General features: G+C 43.2%; 1 protein-coding gene across 1 annotated transcript in view; it reads right to left on the bottom strand.

Moving 5' to 3' along the window:
• Positions 1-16,496, bottom strand: part of LOC126292146 (uncharacterized) — a 71,792-nt gene that overhangs the window by 3,512 nt on the left and 51,784 nt on the right. The window contains exons 5-6 of the mRNA XM_049985986.1: positions 13,266-13,441; positions 5,700-5,950 (exon numbers count right to left, since the gene is read on the bottom strand). Of these exons, the coding sequence (XP_049841943.1) occupies positions 5,700-5,950; positions 13,266-13,441 (427 nt within the window). The remainder of the gene's footprint in view (positions 1-5,699; positions 5,951-13,265; positions 13,442-16,496) is intronic.

Below are 16,496 nucleotides of genomic sequence, written 5' to 3'. Positions count from 1 at the left end.
ACGTAAATGTTTGCTGTTACTCGTACGCTATTACGATTTCTGTTCTACGACTTATATTTAAAACAAAGAGTAAAGGCGTTAAGTGTATATTAGTTGAAAAAGTCGTCCTAAGGAAGGCAAAGATACTCAACATTTTCCATATAATCGTAACTGCGATGAAGTTGTCATAAAGAAATTAATTAAGTTAAGACCGTCTAATGGTCAAGAGGAAAACTGTTATTCTTAATGGAAATTAAATGGAAAGCATACTTCGGATGTTCTATTCGAATAATTCGTGTATTACAAAAACTGCTCTTAAATGGAAAGATACACAAAAGTGTAAAAAGTTACTTTTTTTTATCGCAACAGAAAAATAGAAGAAAGTTAGTAAAGGTGGTAAATTACATCGCTGGTCTTAGTTGTAACGTTATCGTGGAACAGTATCAAACACATACAACAAAAGATAGTAGTTTTCGCTGGATCTAACTTTCTTTACGCAGCAAGTTTACGTAAGTAAATTTACTATTGGAACTGACACACGACCGCAGAGTGAAATGTTTTACTTAGGGTATTGAATCCATTATTAAATTTAAAGGAAATTAGCCTATGTAGATAGCACGATTTATTTATGCAAGTATACGATCGATAATTCACATTGCAATCAGCTTTAAATGGTTATAAGTTTCGTATATCGGTGCAATTAATTCCATCCAGCTAGAGATCATGTTACCCATACGTTTCTGTAACACGAGCGCTTCCGTATACATTTTCCCATACTTTGAAATTCACGCATACATATGAGCATTACGTAAGAACTAGGGAATCCTTTCTGATAGCAAGACAGTCAGATGCGTCAACTTCAACAGTGATTATACGTACCAGGTAATCAAAAAGTCAGTATAAATTTTAAAACTGAATAAATCACGGAATAATGTAGATAGAGAGATACAAATTGACACACATGCTTGGAATGAAATGGGGTTTTATTAGAATCAAAAAAATACAAAAGTTCAAAAAAAGTCCGACAGATGGCGCTTCATCTGATAGGAATAGAAATAATTAGCATAACAAAGTAAGACAAAGCAAAGATGAGGTTCTTTACAGGAAATGCTCAATATGTCCACCATCAACAATAGCTGTAGTCGAGGAATAATGTTGTGAACAGCACTGTAAAGCATGTCAGGAGTTATGGTGAGGCATTGGCGTCGGATGTTGTCTTTCAGCATCCCTAGAGATGTCGGTCTATCACGATACACTTGCGACTTCAGGTATCCCCAAAACCAATAATCGCACGGACTGAGGTCTGGGGACCTTGGAGGCCAAACATGACGAAAGTGGCGGCTGAGCACACGATCATCACCAAAAGACGCGCGAAAGAGATCTTTGACGCATCTAGCAATATGGGGTGGAGCCCCATCGTGCATAAACATCGTACGTTCCAGCAGGTGTTTATCAGCCAGGCTGAGGATGCTGCGATTCTGTAACATATCGGCGTACCTCTCATCCGTCACGGTAGCAGTTACAAAACCAGAAGCAAGTATTTCCTCGAAAAAAAAGGTCCCGATAAAGGTAGATGTGGTAAATCCAACCCTTAGTAACTTTCTCGTCGTGCAATGGAATTTCCACGACAGTTATAGGATTTTCGGTAGCCCAAATTCTGCATTTGTGGGCGTTGACAGACCCTCGGAGAGTGAAATGAGCTTCGTCGGTCCGCAACACGTTACTCAACCAATCGTCATGTTCCGCCATCTTTTGAAACGCCCACACCGAAAATGCCCTCCGCTTCACTAAATCGCCAGGTAACAGTTCATGATGCCGATGGATTTTGTACGGATATCATCGGAGGGTAAGCCTCAGTGCCAACCCAACCGTAGTGTATGGAATGCCGGTGCGACTGCACGAGCGCTGACTTCCCCGCGCATAGACGAACCCGCTACAGTCTCCGTTTCTTCCTGAACTGTCTCAGCAGCATTACGCCTTGTGCTCGGTCGGCCACTACGGGGTCTATCGTCTAAACAACCCGTGGCTTCGAACTTCGAAATCATTCTCGCCGCAGCTGCATTTGTCAACGGACCTTTACCCTTTCGAATCCCCTTCCTTTGGCGACAGGGTCGTAACGCTGAACTAGCACATTCCCCATTCTGATAACACAGCTTCACTAAAAGCGCCTTTTCATGGAAACGTCAACATGCTGCCACTGCTGGTGCATCTGATTCCCTCTCTCATTACAGCTCCTTTTTTACACGATTCTCATGTGCAGTCACTGACGTTTTGCTGTCCTGCGCGATCTGTCGGACATTTTGTGAACTATGTTTTTGTTGTTGTTGTAACAAAACCCCATGTCATTTCAAGCATGTGTGTCAATTTTTACCTCTCTATCTACATTATTACGTGGTTTATTAAGTTTTCAAATTTATACTGACTTTTTGATCACCCGGTACATTATTTCAGTTAGAAGCTACACTCAAGAGCCTAAGAAACTGTTACACCTGCCTAATATTTTGTAGTACACCGCTGAGCACTCAGCACGACGTAGCATGGACTCGACTAATGTCTGCTGTAGTGTTCGAAGGAACTGACACCTGAATCCTGCAGGGCTGTCCTTAAATCCGGAAGAGTACGAGGGGGTGGAGATCAGCTGACGTTGCAGTGCTTCCTAGAAATGCTCAATAATGTTCACGTGTGGGGGATTTGGTGGACAGCGGAAGTGTTTAAACCTGGAAAAGTGTTCTTGGAGCCACTGTGTAGCAATTCGAGGTTATGTGGGGTGACGCTTTGTCCTGCTGGAAATGCCTAAGTCTGTCGGAATGCACAATGGACATGAATGGATGCAGCTGATCAGGCAGGATGCTTACGTACGTGTCACCTGTCAGAGTCGTATCTAGACGTATCAAGGGTCCCATATCAGTCCAAGTGCACACGCCCCACACCATTACAAAGCCTACAGCTTCTTGAATTCATGAAGTTGTCTTCTTGCCTGTACACGTGCATCCGCTCGATACAATTTGATACGAGTGCTCGTCCGACCAGGCAACATGTTTACACTCATCAACAGTCCAATGTCGTTCTTGACGGTCCCAGGCTAGGAGTAAAGCTTTGTGTCGTGTATTCATCAAAGGCACACGAGTGGGCCTTCGGCTCCTAAAGTCCATATCGATGATGATTCGTTGAATGGTTCACACACTGACACTTGTTGATGGTGCAGCATCAAATTTCGCAGGAATTTGCGAAAGGGCTGCACTTCTCTCACGTTGAACGATTCTCTTCAGTCGTCGTTGGTCCCGTCCTTGCGGGATCTTTTGCCGGCGGCAGCGAAGTCGGAGATTTGATGTCTTAACGGATTCCTGATATTCAAGTCACATTCGTGAAATGGTCATACTGGAAAATCCACAGTTCGTCGCTACCTCAGAGATGACGTGTGCTGTCGCTCGTGCGGTAAATTACAGCATCATCTGCAAACAATCTAAGACGGCTACTCAGATTGTCTCCCGTGTCGTTAATAGAGATCAGGAACAATAGAGGGCCTATAACACTTCCTTGGGGAACGCCAGATATTACATCTGTTTTACTCGATGACTTTCCGTCTACTACTTCAAACTGTGACCTTTCTGACAGGAAATCGCGAATCCAGTCGCACAACTGAGGCGATACTCTGTAGGCACGCAGTTTGATTAGAAGACACTTGTGAGAAACTGTGTCGAAAGCCTTCTGGAAATCTAAAAATATGGAATCAATTTGACATCCCCTGTCGACAGCACTTATTAATTCATGAGTACAAAGAGCTAGTTGTGTTTCACAAGAACGATATTTTCTGAATCCGTGTTGACTATATGACAATAAACCGTTTTCTTCGAGGTACTTCATAATGTACGTATACAGTATATGTTCCAAAACTCTACTGAAAATCGACGTTAGTGATATAGGCCTGTAATTCACCGGATTACTCCTATTTCCCTTTATGGGTACTGGTGTGACTTGAGCAATTTTCCCGGCTTTAGGTACGGTTCTTTCTGTGAGCGAGTGGTTATATATAATTGCTAATATGGAGCTATTTTATCAGCATACTCTGTGAGGAACCTGACTGTTTTACAACCTGGACCGGAGGCTTTGCTTTTATTAAGTGATTTATGCTGCTGCGCTAGGCCGACGATATCTACATTTATGTTTCTCATCTTGGCAGTTGTTCTTGATTGGAATTCAGGAATATTTACTTCGTCTTCTTTGGTGAAAGAGTTTTTAAAAACCGTGTTTAGTAACTCTGCTTTGGTGGCACTGTCATCAATGACTTCACAGTTGTTATCGCGCAGTGAAGGTATTGATTGCATCTTGCCAGTGGTGTGATTTTCGTATGACCAGAATCTCGTACGGTTTTCTGTCACAATTCGAGACAGAATTTCGTTGTGGAAATTATTAAAAGCATCTCGCATTGAAGTATGCGCCATATTTCGAACTTACGTAGAACTTGGCCAATCTTGGGGATTTTGCGTTCTTTTAAATTTGGCATTCTTTATTCGTTGCTTCTGCAATAACCATCTGACCCATTTTGTGTACCATGGGGAATCGATACCATAACTTATTAATTTATGTGATATATATCTCTCTTAAATGCTGTCGATACTATCTCTTTGAAAACATTCCACAACTTTTTTACTTACATGATATTTTCCGTAAGAATAATGGATTTCTATTGTAAATGTTAAACCTCTGATGTAGTCAGTTTATCCAGGTCCCATCGCCTTAAATTCCCACTTTTTTGCAGTTTCTTTAGTTTTAATCTACAGTTCATAACCAATACATTGTGGTCAGAGACCACATCTTCCCCTGGAAATGTCTTACAATTTAAAACCTGGTTCCTAAAGCTCTGTCTTACCATCTGATACCTTCTAGTATCTCCAGGATTCTTCCATGTATACAACCTTCTTTTATGATTCTTGAACCAAGTGCCAGCTATGATTAAGTTATGCTATGTGCAAAATTCTGCCAGGCGACTTCCTCTTTCATTTCTTACCCCCAATCCATATTCACCTAATATGTTTCCTTCTCTACCTTTTCCTACTCTCGAATTCCAGTCACCCATGACTATTAAATTTTCGTCTCCCTTCACTACCTGAATAATTTCTTTTATCTCATCATATATTTCATCAATTTCTTCATCATCTGCAGAGCTAGTTGGCATATAAACTTGTACTACTGTACTAGGCGTGGGCTTCGTGTCTATCTTGGCCACAATAATGCGTTCACTATGCTGTTTGTAGTAGCTTACCCGCACTCCTATTTTTTTATTCATTATTAAAGCTACTCCCGTATTACCACTATTTGATTTTGTATTTATAACCCTATATTCACCTGACCAAAAGTCTTTTTCCTCCTGCCACCGAACTTCACTAATTCCCACTATATCTAACTTTAACCCATCCATTTCCCTTTTTAAATTTTCTAACCTACCTGCCTGATGCTGTATAGTGCAGGAGTCAAAAAGACGTCGAATTGAAGTGTTCGCTTGAGACAAATCCGGATGGAGAGCTGCCAGCCAGTCGAAAGATCGAAGGTGGAAAGGACAGCAGCAACTATCGCAATTATCCTACGTGATGTAGAAAATCTCGGAAGATCTAAAAGTGAATATCTACAGGTGTTTTTGTACCTGATCCCTCGAATGACTGTAGAGTCAACAGTCTCCAGTGCATAAACGTGGAGCGCGTGTATCCCAGAATCAAACTTACCTTTGATGTCGATAGGAGGTACATTTTGTGTTCCTGGGAAGTTGTTTATAAAGTAATGAATTTTGTAAAGTGGCAGCAAACTTCGAGCTTTGTCGAACCAGACGCTGTAGTAGAAGCCGTAGAGGGCGTCGGCGAGAGCGAACATTGGTGACGCCTCTGGCTGTTGCTTCTCACACTGCGCGCTGAAGTCGTCGCGAAAGGAGAGGTACTGCCCGTGGTACGACAGCAGGCGATCATTCAACAGCGGCAACCTGTTGACCCACAAGCGGCGAGGTCGAACGTTAAAAGCAAATAAAACAAACACGCCTAATCACGTACAGTGCATGCAAGAACGTAAAAATATGCATGATGGAATTTTCACTCTTCAGCAGGATGTGTGCGCTTATTTGAAACTCCCTGGCAGATTAAAACTGCTTACTGGAATGGGAAGTAAAGGTCTTTCCTTGTGATGAGCTACAGTGATATACATGGCGGTCCATTGATCATGACCGGGACAAATAGCTCACGAAACAAGCGTCAAACGAAAAAAACTACAAAGAACGAAACTTGTCTAGCTTGAAGGGGGAAACCAGATGGCGCTACGGTTGGCCCGCTAGATGGCGCTGCCATAGGTCAAACGGATATCAACTGCGTTTTTTTAAAATAGGAACCCCATATTTTATTACATATTCGCGTAGTACGTAAAGAAATATGAAGGTTTTAGTTGGACCACTCTTTTCGCTTTGTGATAGACGGCGCTGTAATTGTCACAAACATATCGCTCACAAGTTTAGACAAACAGTTGGTAACAGTTACGTTTTTTAAATTAACATATAGAACGTAGGTATGTTCGAATATTTTATTTCGGTTGTTCCAATGTCATACGTGTACCTTTGTGTACTTATCACACATGAGAACGCATGCTGTTACAACTTGATTACCTGTAAATACTACATTAATGCAATCAATGTTCAAAATTATGTCCGTCAACCTAAATGCATTTGGCACTACGTGTAACGACATTCCTCTCAACAGCGAGTAGCTCGCCTTCCGTAATGTTCGCACATGCACTGAAAATTCACTGACGCATGTTGTCAGGCGTTGTCGGTGGATCACGATAGCAAATATCCTTCAACTTTCCCCACAGAAAGACATCCGGGGACGTCAGATCCGGTGAACGTGCGGGCCATGATATGGTGCTTCGACGACCAATCCACCTGTCATGAAATATGCTATTCAATACCGCTTCAACCTCACGCGAGCTATGTGCCGGACATCCATCATGTTGGAAGTACATCGCCATTCAGTCATGCAGTGAAACATCTTGTAGTATCATCGGTAGAACATTATGTACGAAATCACCATACATTACACCATTTAGATTGGCAGCGATAAAATGGGGGCCTATTATCCTTGCTCCCATATTGCCGCACAATACATTAACCCGCCAAGGTCCCTGATATTTCACTTGTCGCAGCCATCGTGGATTTTCCGGTTGCCCAATAGTGCATATTATGCCGCTTCACGTTACCGCTGTTGGTGAATGATGCTTCGTCGCTAAATAGAACGCGTGCAAAAAATCTGTCATCGTCCCGTAATTTCTCTTGTTCCCAGTGGCACGTCGTTCGAAGTCGTCGCCATGCAATTCCTGGTGCATAGAAATATGGTGCGGATGCAATCGATGTTGATGTATCATTCCCAACATCGACGTTTTTGATATTCCCGATTCTCGCGCCATTTGTCTGCTACTGATGTGCGTATTAGCCGCGACTGTATCTAAATCACCTAATTGGGCATCATCATTTGTTGCAGGTCGTGGTTGACGTTTCACATGTGGCTGAACACTTCCTGTTTCCTTAAATAACGTAACTATCTGACGAACGCTCTGAACACTTGGATGATGTCGTCCAGGATACCGAGCAGCATACATAACACACGCCCGTTGGGCATTTTGATCACAATAGCCACACATCAACACGATATCGACCTTTCCCGCAGTTGGTAAACGGTCCATTTTAACACAGGTAATGTATTACCAAGCAAATACCTTCCCCACTGGCGGAATGTTACGTATTATCACGTACTTATACGTTTGTGACTATTACAGCGGCATGTGACACAAAGCGAAAAAAGTGGTCCAACTAAAACCTACATATTTCTTTACGTACTACACATATATGTAATAAGAAATGGGGGTTCCTATTTTTAAAAACGCAGTTGATATCCGTTTGATCTATGGCAGCGCCATCTAGCGGGCCAGCCATAGCGCCATCTGGTTTCCCCCTTCAAGCGACAAGTTTCGTTCTTTGTAGTTTTTTCGTTTGTTGCTTATTTCGTGAGATATTTGACCCTGTTACTATCACTGGACCACGCTGTATAACGTTAAACAAATGTTGATGTAATTTTTTATCATTACCAACAGATTCTTCAATTTATGTACATAAAGCATGGAACTTTAACGGACGACTGTAGCAGTGTACATTTTTCATCCACAGAAGACGTACACGAATGACTATGTTCTGTGTTATTCCCCCCCATCTCCGGACAATCCAAACCAAGGCACGCTTCCGACTCCGTCCTCAACCTCCTTTCCGGCCGTACGTGGGGTCTGGACCCCTCCACCATCCTTCACACCTATAAATCGCTCATCCGCCCTGTCCTCTGCTACGGCCACCCTGCCTGGATCAGGCGGCCACGGTTGCCGAGCGGTGGTAGGCGCTACAGTCGCAGGTTCGAATCCTGCCTCAGGCATGGATGTGTGTGATGTCCTTAGGTTAGTTAGGTTTAAGTAGTTCTCAGTTCTAGGGGACTGATGACCACAGATGTCAAGTCCCATAGTGCTCAGAGCCATTTGAACCTGCCTGGATCTCCGTCCGACCCCCCCTACCTTTTACAAATCCCTTCAGATCCTTGAACACCATGCTCTCCTCCTCGCCTATCGCATCCGTCTCCCCTCCCCCACACGGATCCTGTACAACCTTATTCCATTCCCCCACCTCCTCCTTTTCCTCGAACGGATACGGATCCCCTACGCCTCCCATAAACTCGATCCTCCTCACCCGCTGGTCCCTCCCATCTTCTCCCGCCCACGTCCGCTGACCCACCTGTATTCCCACGTCCCACCTGCTCTCCATCTTCCCACCCTCCCTACCCTCTCCCAAGGTGGCTTCCGCCAGCTCCCCCTCCTTGATGATGCCCTCCTCCCCTCCATCTACCCCTCCTATCTACTTTGATCCTCCCCTCCCACTTCCTGTGTTTTTTCCTTTGGACACCCTCCCTCCCTTCTCTCCTCATTCCCTCACTCCTCCCTTTCTCCCCACTCCTCCCCCAGGCTTCTCCTACCCCCGTCGCTCTGCTTCTCCTCCCATCTCCTCTGGCATTGGCATCTTTGCTCTCCCATCTCCCTCCCCCACACGCTTCTCCCCCTCTTGGCAGGTCCCCGGACTCGCACACGTTACGTGAACATTCACGCACCGGAGATCATCGCCGTCCGTTTCTCGTGCGTGCCGTCGTGTTTTGTGTTTAGTGTTCACCATCACACTCCGTCGTTCACATGTGCCATCGACATCATCAGTGTTACTGCGTCGTGTCAGCAGTTTGTAGTGTGGATTATCGTCAAGTGTGAACGGCTCCGTGGTTTTGTATTTATGTGTGTACTGTTTTATTAACCGACATTATGTAAATTATGTGTATTCCTTCTGTTTTCTCTCATTGTCTTTTCTACGGCTGAAGAGCAGCGTAGAATGATGCTGACAGCCTGCCTGTTGTACAGGTTTTAAAATCGCAATAAAGAAAAAAAATTCTGTGTTATTATACAGGGTGGTCAAAAATAGTCTGAAAAGTTTGTGATGGTGTTGCAAGGTATATAGTCATGAGAAATAATTCTTTAAAAAAAAATTCGATACCTTCCGAGATAAATAGCACTGAATTTAACCAATCAGACAGTTTCGTGATCAAATTTGAAGCTCGCCGGCAGATATAATTACCGTCAGTTGGTGGCGGCGTAATGGCAGCACATGAAACTGCTCAACCTTTGAATCGGTTCGGTATTGAATCGGTGTCCCACTTTTATATAATTTTTTTGGTTTTCTGGAAAGCAAACCAAGAACACGTTCGGCAAGCCCGTTTATTGAAGCTGCACACTCAGTAACTATACTGGATAACTTCAGTGCTAATTAACTCAGAAACAGCGCATTGTATCTCATTTTCTTTGTGACATTTATTTCTGAGTGCAGCCAACCCTGTAACACCCTTAGGCGCTTTCCAGACTTTTCCTGACCACTCTATGTACGGGGTGAGTCACTAACTATTGCCACCTAGAATAAATCCGGAAGTATGATAGTAGCTGAAACGTCTGTGGGACATATGTTGCACGGGACAATGGGGGTCGTAATATGACGTTGGTTTTTTGTTGCTTGATGGAGTCGCTTCAGAGATCAACTTCGTTTTTTAAATGGGTGCTATAGTTTGGTACTTGCTTTCCGACGGCGGCTATCGAGACGAATCCAATGATTTGTAACAGTAAGGTCTTTGAAGGTCAACGAAGATCAAAAATGTGGTATGAGCGACCATTTACAGAAGATGTTCGAAGTGATGACCATTGGTAACTATGCAGTGCTGCAATCTTCTTATCGTGTTGTTGTTGTTGTTGTTTTTGTTGTGGTGTTCTGCAGTCCATAGGCTGGTTTGATGTAGCTCTCAATCATACAGTAAAGCTGCATGCCCTCGGGAAAAATTACGACTGTAGTTTCCCCTTGCTTTCAGCCGTTTTGCTTATTGTTACAAGGCCAGATCAGTCAATCATCCAGACTGTTGCCCCTGCAACTACTGAAAAGGCTGCTGCCCCTCTTCAGGAACCACCTGTTTGTCTGGCCTCTCAACAGATACCCCTCCGTTGTGGTTGCACCTACGGTACGGCTATCTGTATCGCTGAGGCACGCAAGCCTCCCCACCAACGGCAAGGTCCATGGTTCATGGGGGGGGATTGAGTATTGAGTGATGTATTGAGTGATATTCCTTATCACTTCAGCACTTCAGGTGCAGCTGGAACGTATTTATAAACAATGTCTTTTACGATTCCCCAGAAGAAAAATTCCAGAGGCGTCAAGTATGGCGAACGAGCTGGCAACGACACATCTCCTCCGCGTGCAATCCAAAAGTTTCGGAATTCTCTCTGCAAATCATTTCTAGCCGAAAGATGTGCCGGATACCCATCGTGTTGATAAAACGTTCTGTTCTTAAAGGTGTTTCTTCCAATAACAGACCTAACGCTTCTTGCAGGAATGTGGTGTACTTCCTACCATAAAGATTTCCTTCCTTGAAATAAGTCTGTCATCCAGAATCCCACGCCATGCATTCACCGACCATGATTTTTGGTGTGCAACTTGTCGCAGCCAACATGAATTTTCAGTTTCCCAGTAAGGCATGTTATGCAAATTATCATTTCTATGGTTCGTGAATGTTGCCTCACGAGTAAATAAAAGCAGTTTAATAAATGTGTCATCCCTCTGAATTTGCAATTGAGTCCACTCACACAATCCGTACGAGTTAATTCTTGGTGGAGACAGATATTAAGCATGATATGTATGGCGACGCAGAACACGAACAACACTATTCTGGCTCATGCCAATTCCCTTGCCATTTGACGTGAACTAACACAAGGATCTCGAACCACAGTTGCAAGAGTACCAATTTCCGTTCCCTCGTTAGTAACTATCCTTTGCCGGAAATGTGTCTGATGCGTTAAAGATCCAGTTGCATGTGGACGAGCGGTTCTAGGCTCTTCAGTCTGGACCCGCGCCACTGCTACGGTTGCAGGTTCGAATCATGACTCGGGAATGGATGTGTGTGATGGCCTTAGGTTAGTTAGGTTTAAGTAGTTCTAAGTTCTAGGGGACTGATGACCTTCAGATGTTAAGTCCCATACTGCTCAGATCCATTTTTGTTCCAGTTGTTCTCAATTTATCATACACACGTGTAGGGTGAGTACATTGGGGATGTCTTTCAGCGAATAGCTCTCACTAAATGTCGTTGGCAGTCTCTGTAAATGAGAAGCATATCAACTTGAAGGAATACATCTTTCACATTCGTTTGATTCGACGATACTAGTCATGTCGTTCCCATTAGTGATGTATTGTGAAACCGTCGAATGGTGTTTACATGTCGATGGCACGTTACATGGAAACGCCGTATTCGGCGAACATTTACTATTTGCATGATATACGAGAGAGAATGGTCAGATCATGTGCTTCGATAAGTGCCGATGTGATAAGGAATACCACTCAGTCAATGATAGGAAGATTGCAGCACGGCATTGATACCAATGGTCATCAGTACGAACACCTTCGGTAAATGAACATTCATGCCACCTTTGTGACCTTCGTTGGCCTTCAAAGACGTTACTGTTACACATTACTGGATTCATCTTGATAGTCGTTGTCAGGAAATAAGTACCAGGCTATGGCATCCCATTAAAAAAAATGGACCTTCATACCTCCGAAGCGGCAGCACCTAGCAACAAAAAACAAATCTCATAGTATTGCCCCCGTTGTCCCGTGCAACATATGTCCCACAAACTTTTCAGCTACTATCATACTTTCGGATTTATTCTTGGTGGCAATAGTTAGTGACTCACCGTATAGTCTGAACTGATTTTAAATGTATACAGATGGGTCCAGAATAATGTAGACACTCTTCGATAGTCAGTATTAATAGAATAAAATGACATTCCGTTACAATTTTTGCACGAGTGGAGGGTTATTTTACGTGTTTAACGTGACCCCCATTAGCAGCCAAGCAACGTCGATGCCGCTGTACTGTTGACCTAACTACGACTGCCGGTGTAGCCAGAAGATTGCCCAAGTTATCATTGTTTAGATAAATTATAAAAACTTAGGTAGTACACGAAAGCAACAGTACTACCTCTAGTAAAAGTAGTAACACCGTTCATTATAATGGTTTGCTCTGCTCGTCTGCTGCGAATCATGTGACCCATTTGAAGACAAAATACAATAGCAAAAATTGAAGACCAAACGAAATCCCATAATGACTAGTTGTTGTAACCATATCCATATCCATTAGTAACGTTTGTTTGCTCTATCCTGAATTAAATAATCTCAGTAGTTTGTGTAACAGTTAAACAAAAATTGATTCAAGAGTCATAATGAGTATGACAAAATAGGTTAGATAGTTTGATAAAATAGTTTAGATAAGTAGTTTAGACATAAAGAGAATAGAAGCGTTCGCAATATGGTGCTACGGAAGAATGCTGAAGATTAGATGGGTAGATCACTAACTAATGAGGAGGTACTGAATAGAATTGTGGCACAACTTGACTGGAAGGGATCGGCTGGTAGGACACGTTCTGAGCCATCAAGGGATCTCTAGTTTAGTACCGGAGGGAAGCGTGGAGGGTAAAAATCATAGCAGATTCAAAGGGATATAGGTTGCATTAGTTACTCGGAGATGAAGAAGCTTGCACAGGATAGAGTATCTTTGAGAGCTGCATCAAACCAGTCTCTGGACTGAAGACCACAACACAACACAACAATGTGTTAAACATAGCTTTCAATGTACACTGGTGTATACCTTATTATATACTTCCCAGGCGACTTCTTGTCTTCTTCCACCTTGTAATTCGCTGTCTGCTCGCTGACGTATTGCATATCCTGTACCCAACCCCTTAATTTCGTGTGAAGCATGTCCCTCATATGCTCCACGTGATTAATCCAGGTACTGAGTCGCTCATCATTCGGGTCCATTTTCTGAGAAACACAGAGACCAATTAAAATTACTAGCATAATATTCACGAGCAGCAGCCAGGCTTAACTTACACTTATAGGTAGGACTATTACGTAATATTTAAATTTTGGCCGGCACATGAACTAACACTCAGTTTTCTACAGCCATTGCAACATGAATCCAAAAGAAGTGTCTAGCGATGTTCCAATTATTTCTAGGTAGCAACAGTATGTGAAGATAACACGATGTAGATTTTTTCCTCTTATTGCTGTGCTTTCTTTTTCCTTGTTTTCCACTTTACTTTCTTCATACATCAAAAGAGTTATTTCAGGATGAGTACTGTATATTTATTTTTTCCTACAGCTATGTTCCTGTTTGCTTCATGTCATCACCATCAAAAGTCGGTTTGCTGATTGCTGAGCATCGTGACCCGACTAATCAAATGCCTCCACCCTGGCAAATTAGCAGCTGCTCTCAGAACGTTCTGAAGAGGCAGACCAGAGATCTCCTGGATTTGATCTCTCCCCGTGCTCATTGCTCCTCCCTCCTGTCTTGTACCCTCGACCTTACCTTTCCATGATTATTTTTTCGAGATTTTCTCCCTCTCTTCTCACAATATGGCCATAGAACTGGATAATTTTTTGGTTGAGAAGAAATAAAAGGGGTCTGAAGGTACTGATTTTGTCAATAATGGACGCATTTGTTCTTCTTTCGGTCTGTTTTATGTTACAGGCCACCGACATATCGAAAAGGATGTCGAGATATTGATGGAAAACGTGTCTTCGTACTGGCCAATAAATATATCTGTAAATTTAAGTAACAATTTATCATTAGATATTCTGTACATCAACAAGGTAGCTGTCGGCTTATCACCCCCACAGCAAGAACTGAAAAGAAAACGATGCACGTTCACGATTGATGATGACCACTTTGTTAACAATGGTAACTGTTTCTATGTGGCACAATAAAAGGCGTCCGATGGTTCTGTCGTTAGGTTTCATCACATATGGGATTTGTCTGAAACACTTTGTAAGTAGGCTGTTTAGGTTTTTTTATTGGTAACGCCGCCGCCACGTAGCGCTCTGTATGAAAATCACTGGCTGTACCGTGTGTAGTCTGTGGCTGGTTGGCATTGTTGTAATACTCGCCATTGTAGTGTTGGGCAGCGGTAGCTGGATGTGAACAGTGCGTAGCGTTGCGCAGTTGGAGGTAAGCCGCCAGCAGTGGTGGACGTTGGGAGAGAAATGGCGGATTTTGTAATTTGTAAGACTGGATGTCATGAACTACCACATATATTTTGACTATTAAGGTAAATACACTGTTTGTTCTCTATTAAAATCTTTCATTTGCTGACTATACCTATCAGTAGTTAGTGCCTTCCGTAGTTTGAATCTTTTATTTAGCTGGCAGTAGTTGCGCTCGCTGTATTGCAGTAGTTCGAGTAACGAAGATTTTTGTGAGGTAAGTGATTTGTGAAAGGTATAGGTTAATGTTAGTCATGGACATTCTTTTGTAGGGATTTTTGAAAGTTAGATTGCGTTGCGCTAAAAAATATTGTGTGTCAGTTTAAGCACAGTCTTGTATAATGTTTCTAAGGGGACGTTTCAACTTCATGTCGACTTCCTTGTGTTTTTCATTTCTACAGATGCCAGCGAAGTAGCAGTCGCATTGTCAAATTCACATCGTGAAGTTAAACATTGCAGTCTGCCTGAGTGGCCGAGCGGTTCTAGGCGCTACAGTCTGGAACCGCGCGACCACTACGGTCGCCGGTTCGAATCCTGCCTCGGGCATGGATATGTCTAGGCGACTGATGACCTCAGAAGCTAAGTCCCATAGTGCTCAAAGCCAGTTCTTTTTTTTTTTTTTTTTTTTTTTTTTTTTTTTTTTTTTTTTTTTTTTTTGTTAATCGTTTCAGTTTCTGTTGGAAGCGCCAAGCGCCGATTACGTCAACATTTTCCTTCACACGTCTCCGCCCAATCGCTTCATTTACAGTGTGGTCATCTTTTACAGAAACTGTTTTTAATAATGGCGATGTGAAGAAATAGCACAAAGCTGGGGTGCTATCTCTCAACATTGGAAATCTTGTTGTATAATTGACATAACCATCACCTAGTGCACTCGGACTTCTTCTTTGTGCCACCTATTCTTCCGCGAAGGGAGTCAAAGAGAAATACTGGAGCTTGAAAAGTTATACGACTCATTCACACAGTGAAAGTAAAATTATGTTTTACTGCAATTTCGAAACAACAGCTTCATACAATACTGGCCATTAAAATTGATACACCACGAAGATGACGTGCTACAGACGCGAAATTTAACCGACAGGAAGAAGATGCTATGATTTGCAACTGATTAGCTTTTCAGAGCATTCACACAAGGTTGGCGCCGGTGGCACCTACAACGTACTGACATGAGGAACGTTTACAACCGATTTCTCGTACACAAACAGCAGTTGACCGGCGTTGCCTGGTGAAACGTTGTTGTGATGCCTCGTGTAAGGAGAAGAAATGTGTACCATCACGTTTCCGACTCTGATAAAGGTCGGATTGTAGCCTATCGCTATTGCGGTTTATCGTATCGTGACATTGCAGGTCGCGTTGGTCGAGATCCAATATGGAATTGGTAGGTTCAGGAGGGTAATACGGAACTCCGTGCTGCATCCCAACGGCCTCGTACCACTAGCAGTCGAGATGACAGGCATCTTATTTGCATTGCTGTAATGGATCATGCAGCCACGTCTCGACCCCTCAGTCAACTGATGGGGACGTTTGCAAGACAACAACCATCTGCACGAACAGTTCGACGACGTTTTCAGTAGCATGGATTATCAGCTTGGAGACCGTGGCTGCGGTTATCCTTGACGCTGCATCACAGACAGGAGCGCCTGCGATGGTGCACTCAACGACGAACCTGGGTGCACGAATGGTAAAACGTCATTTTTTTCGGACGAATCCAAATTCCGTTTACAGCATCACGATGGTCGCATCCGTGTTTGGCGACATCGCGGAAAACGCACATTGGAAGCGTGTATTTGTCATCGGCATACTGGCGTATCTCCCGGCGTGATGGTATGGAGTA

Source organism: Schistocerca gregaria, chromosome 9 (assembly GCF_023897955.1).
Source record: "Schistocerca gregaria isolate iqSchGreg1 chromosome 9, iqSchGreg1.2, whole genome shotgun sequence".
Lineage (NCBI taxonomy): Eukaryota > Metazoa > Arthropoda > Insecta > Orthoptera > Acrididae > Schistocerca > Schistocerca gregaria.
The sequence above is the reverse complement of the archived record's forward strand: the minus strand, read 5'-3'. Positions and strand labels throughout refer to the sequence as shown.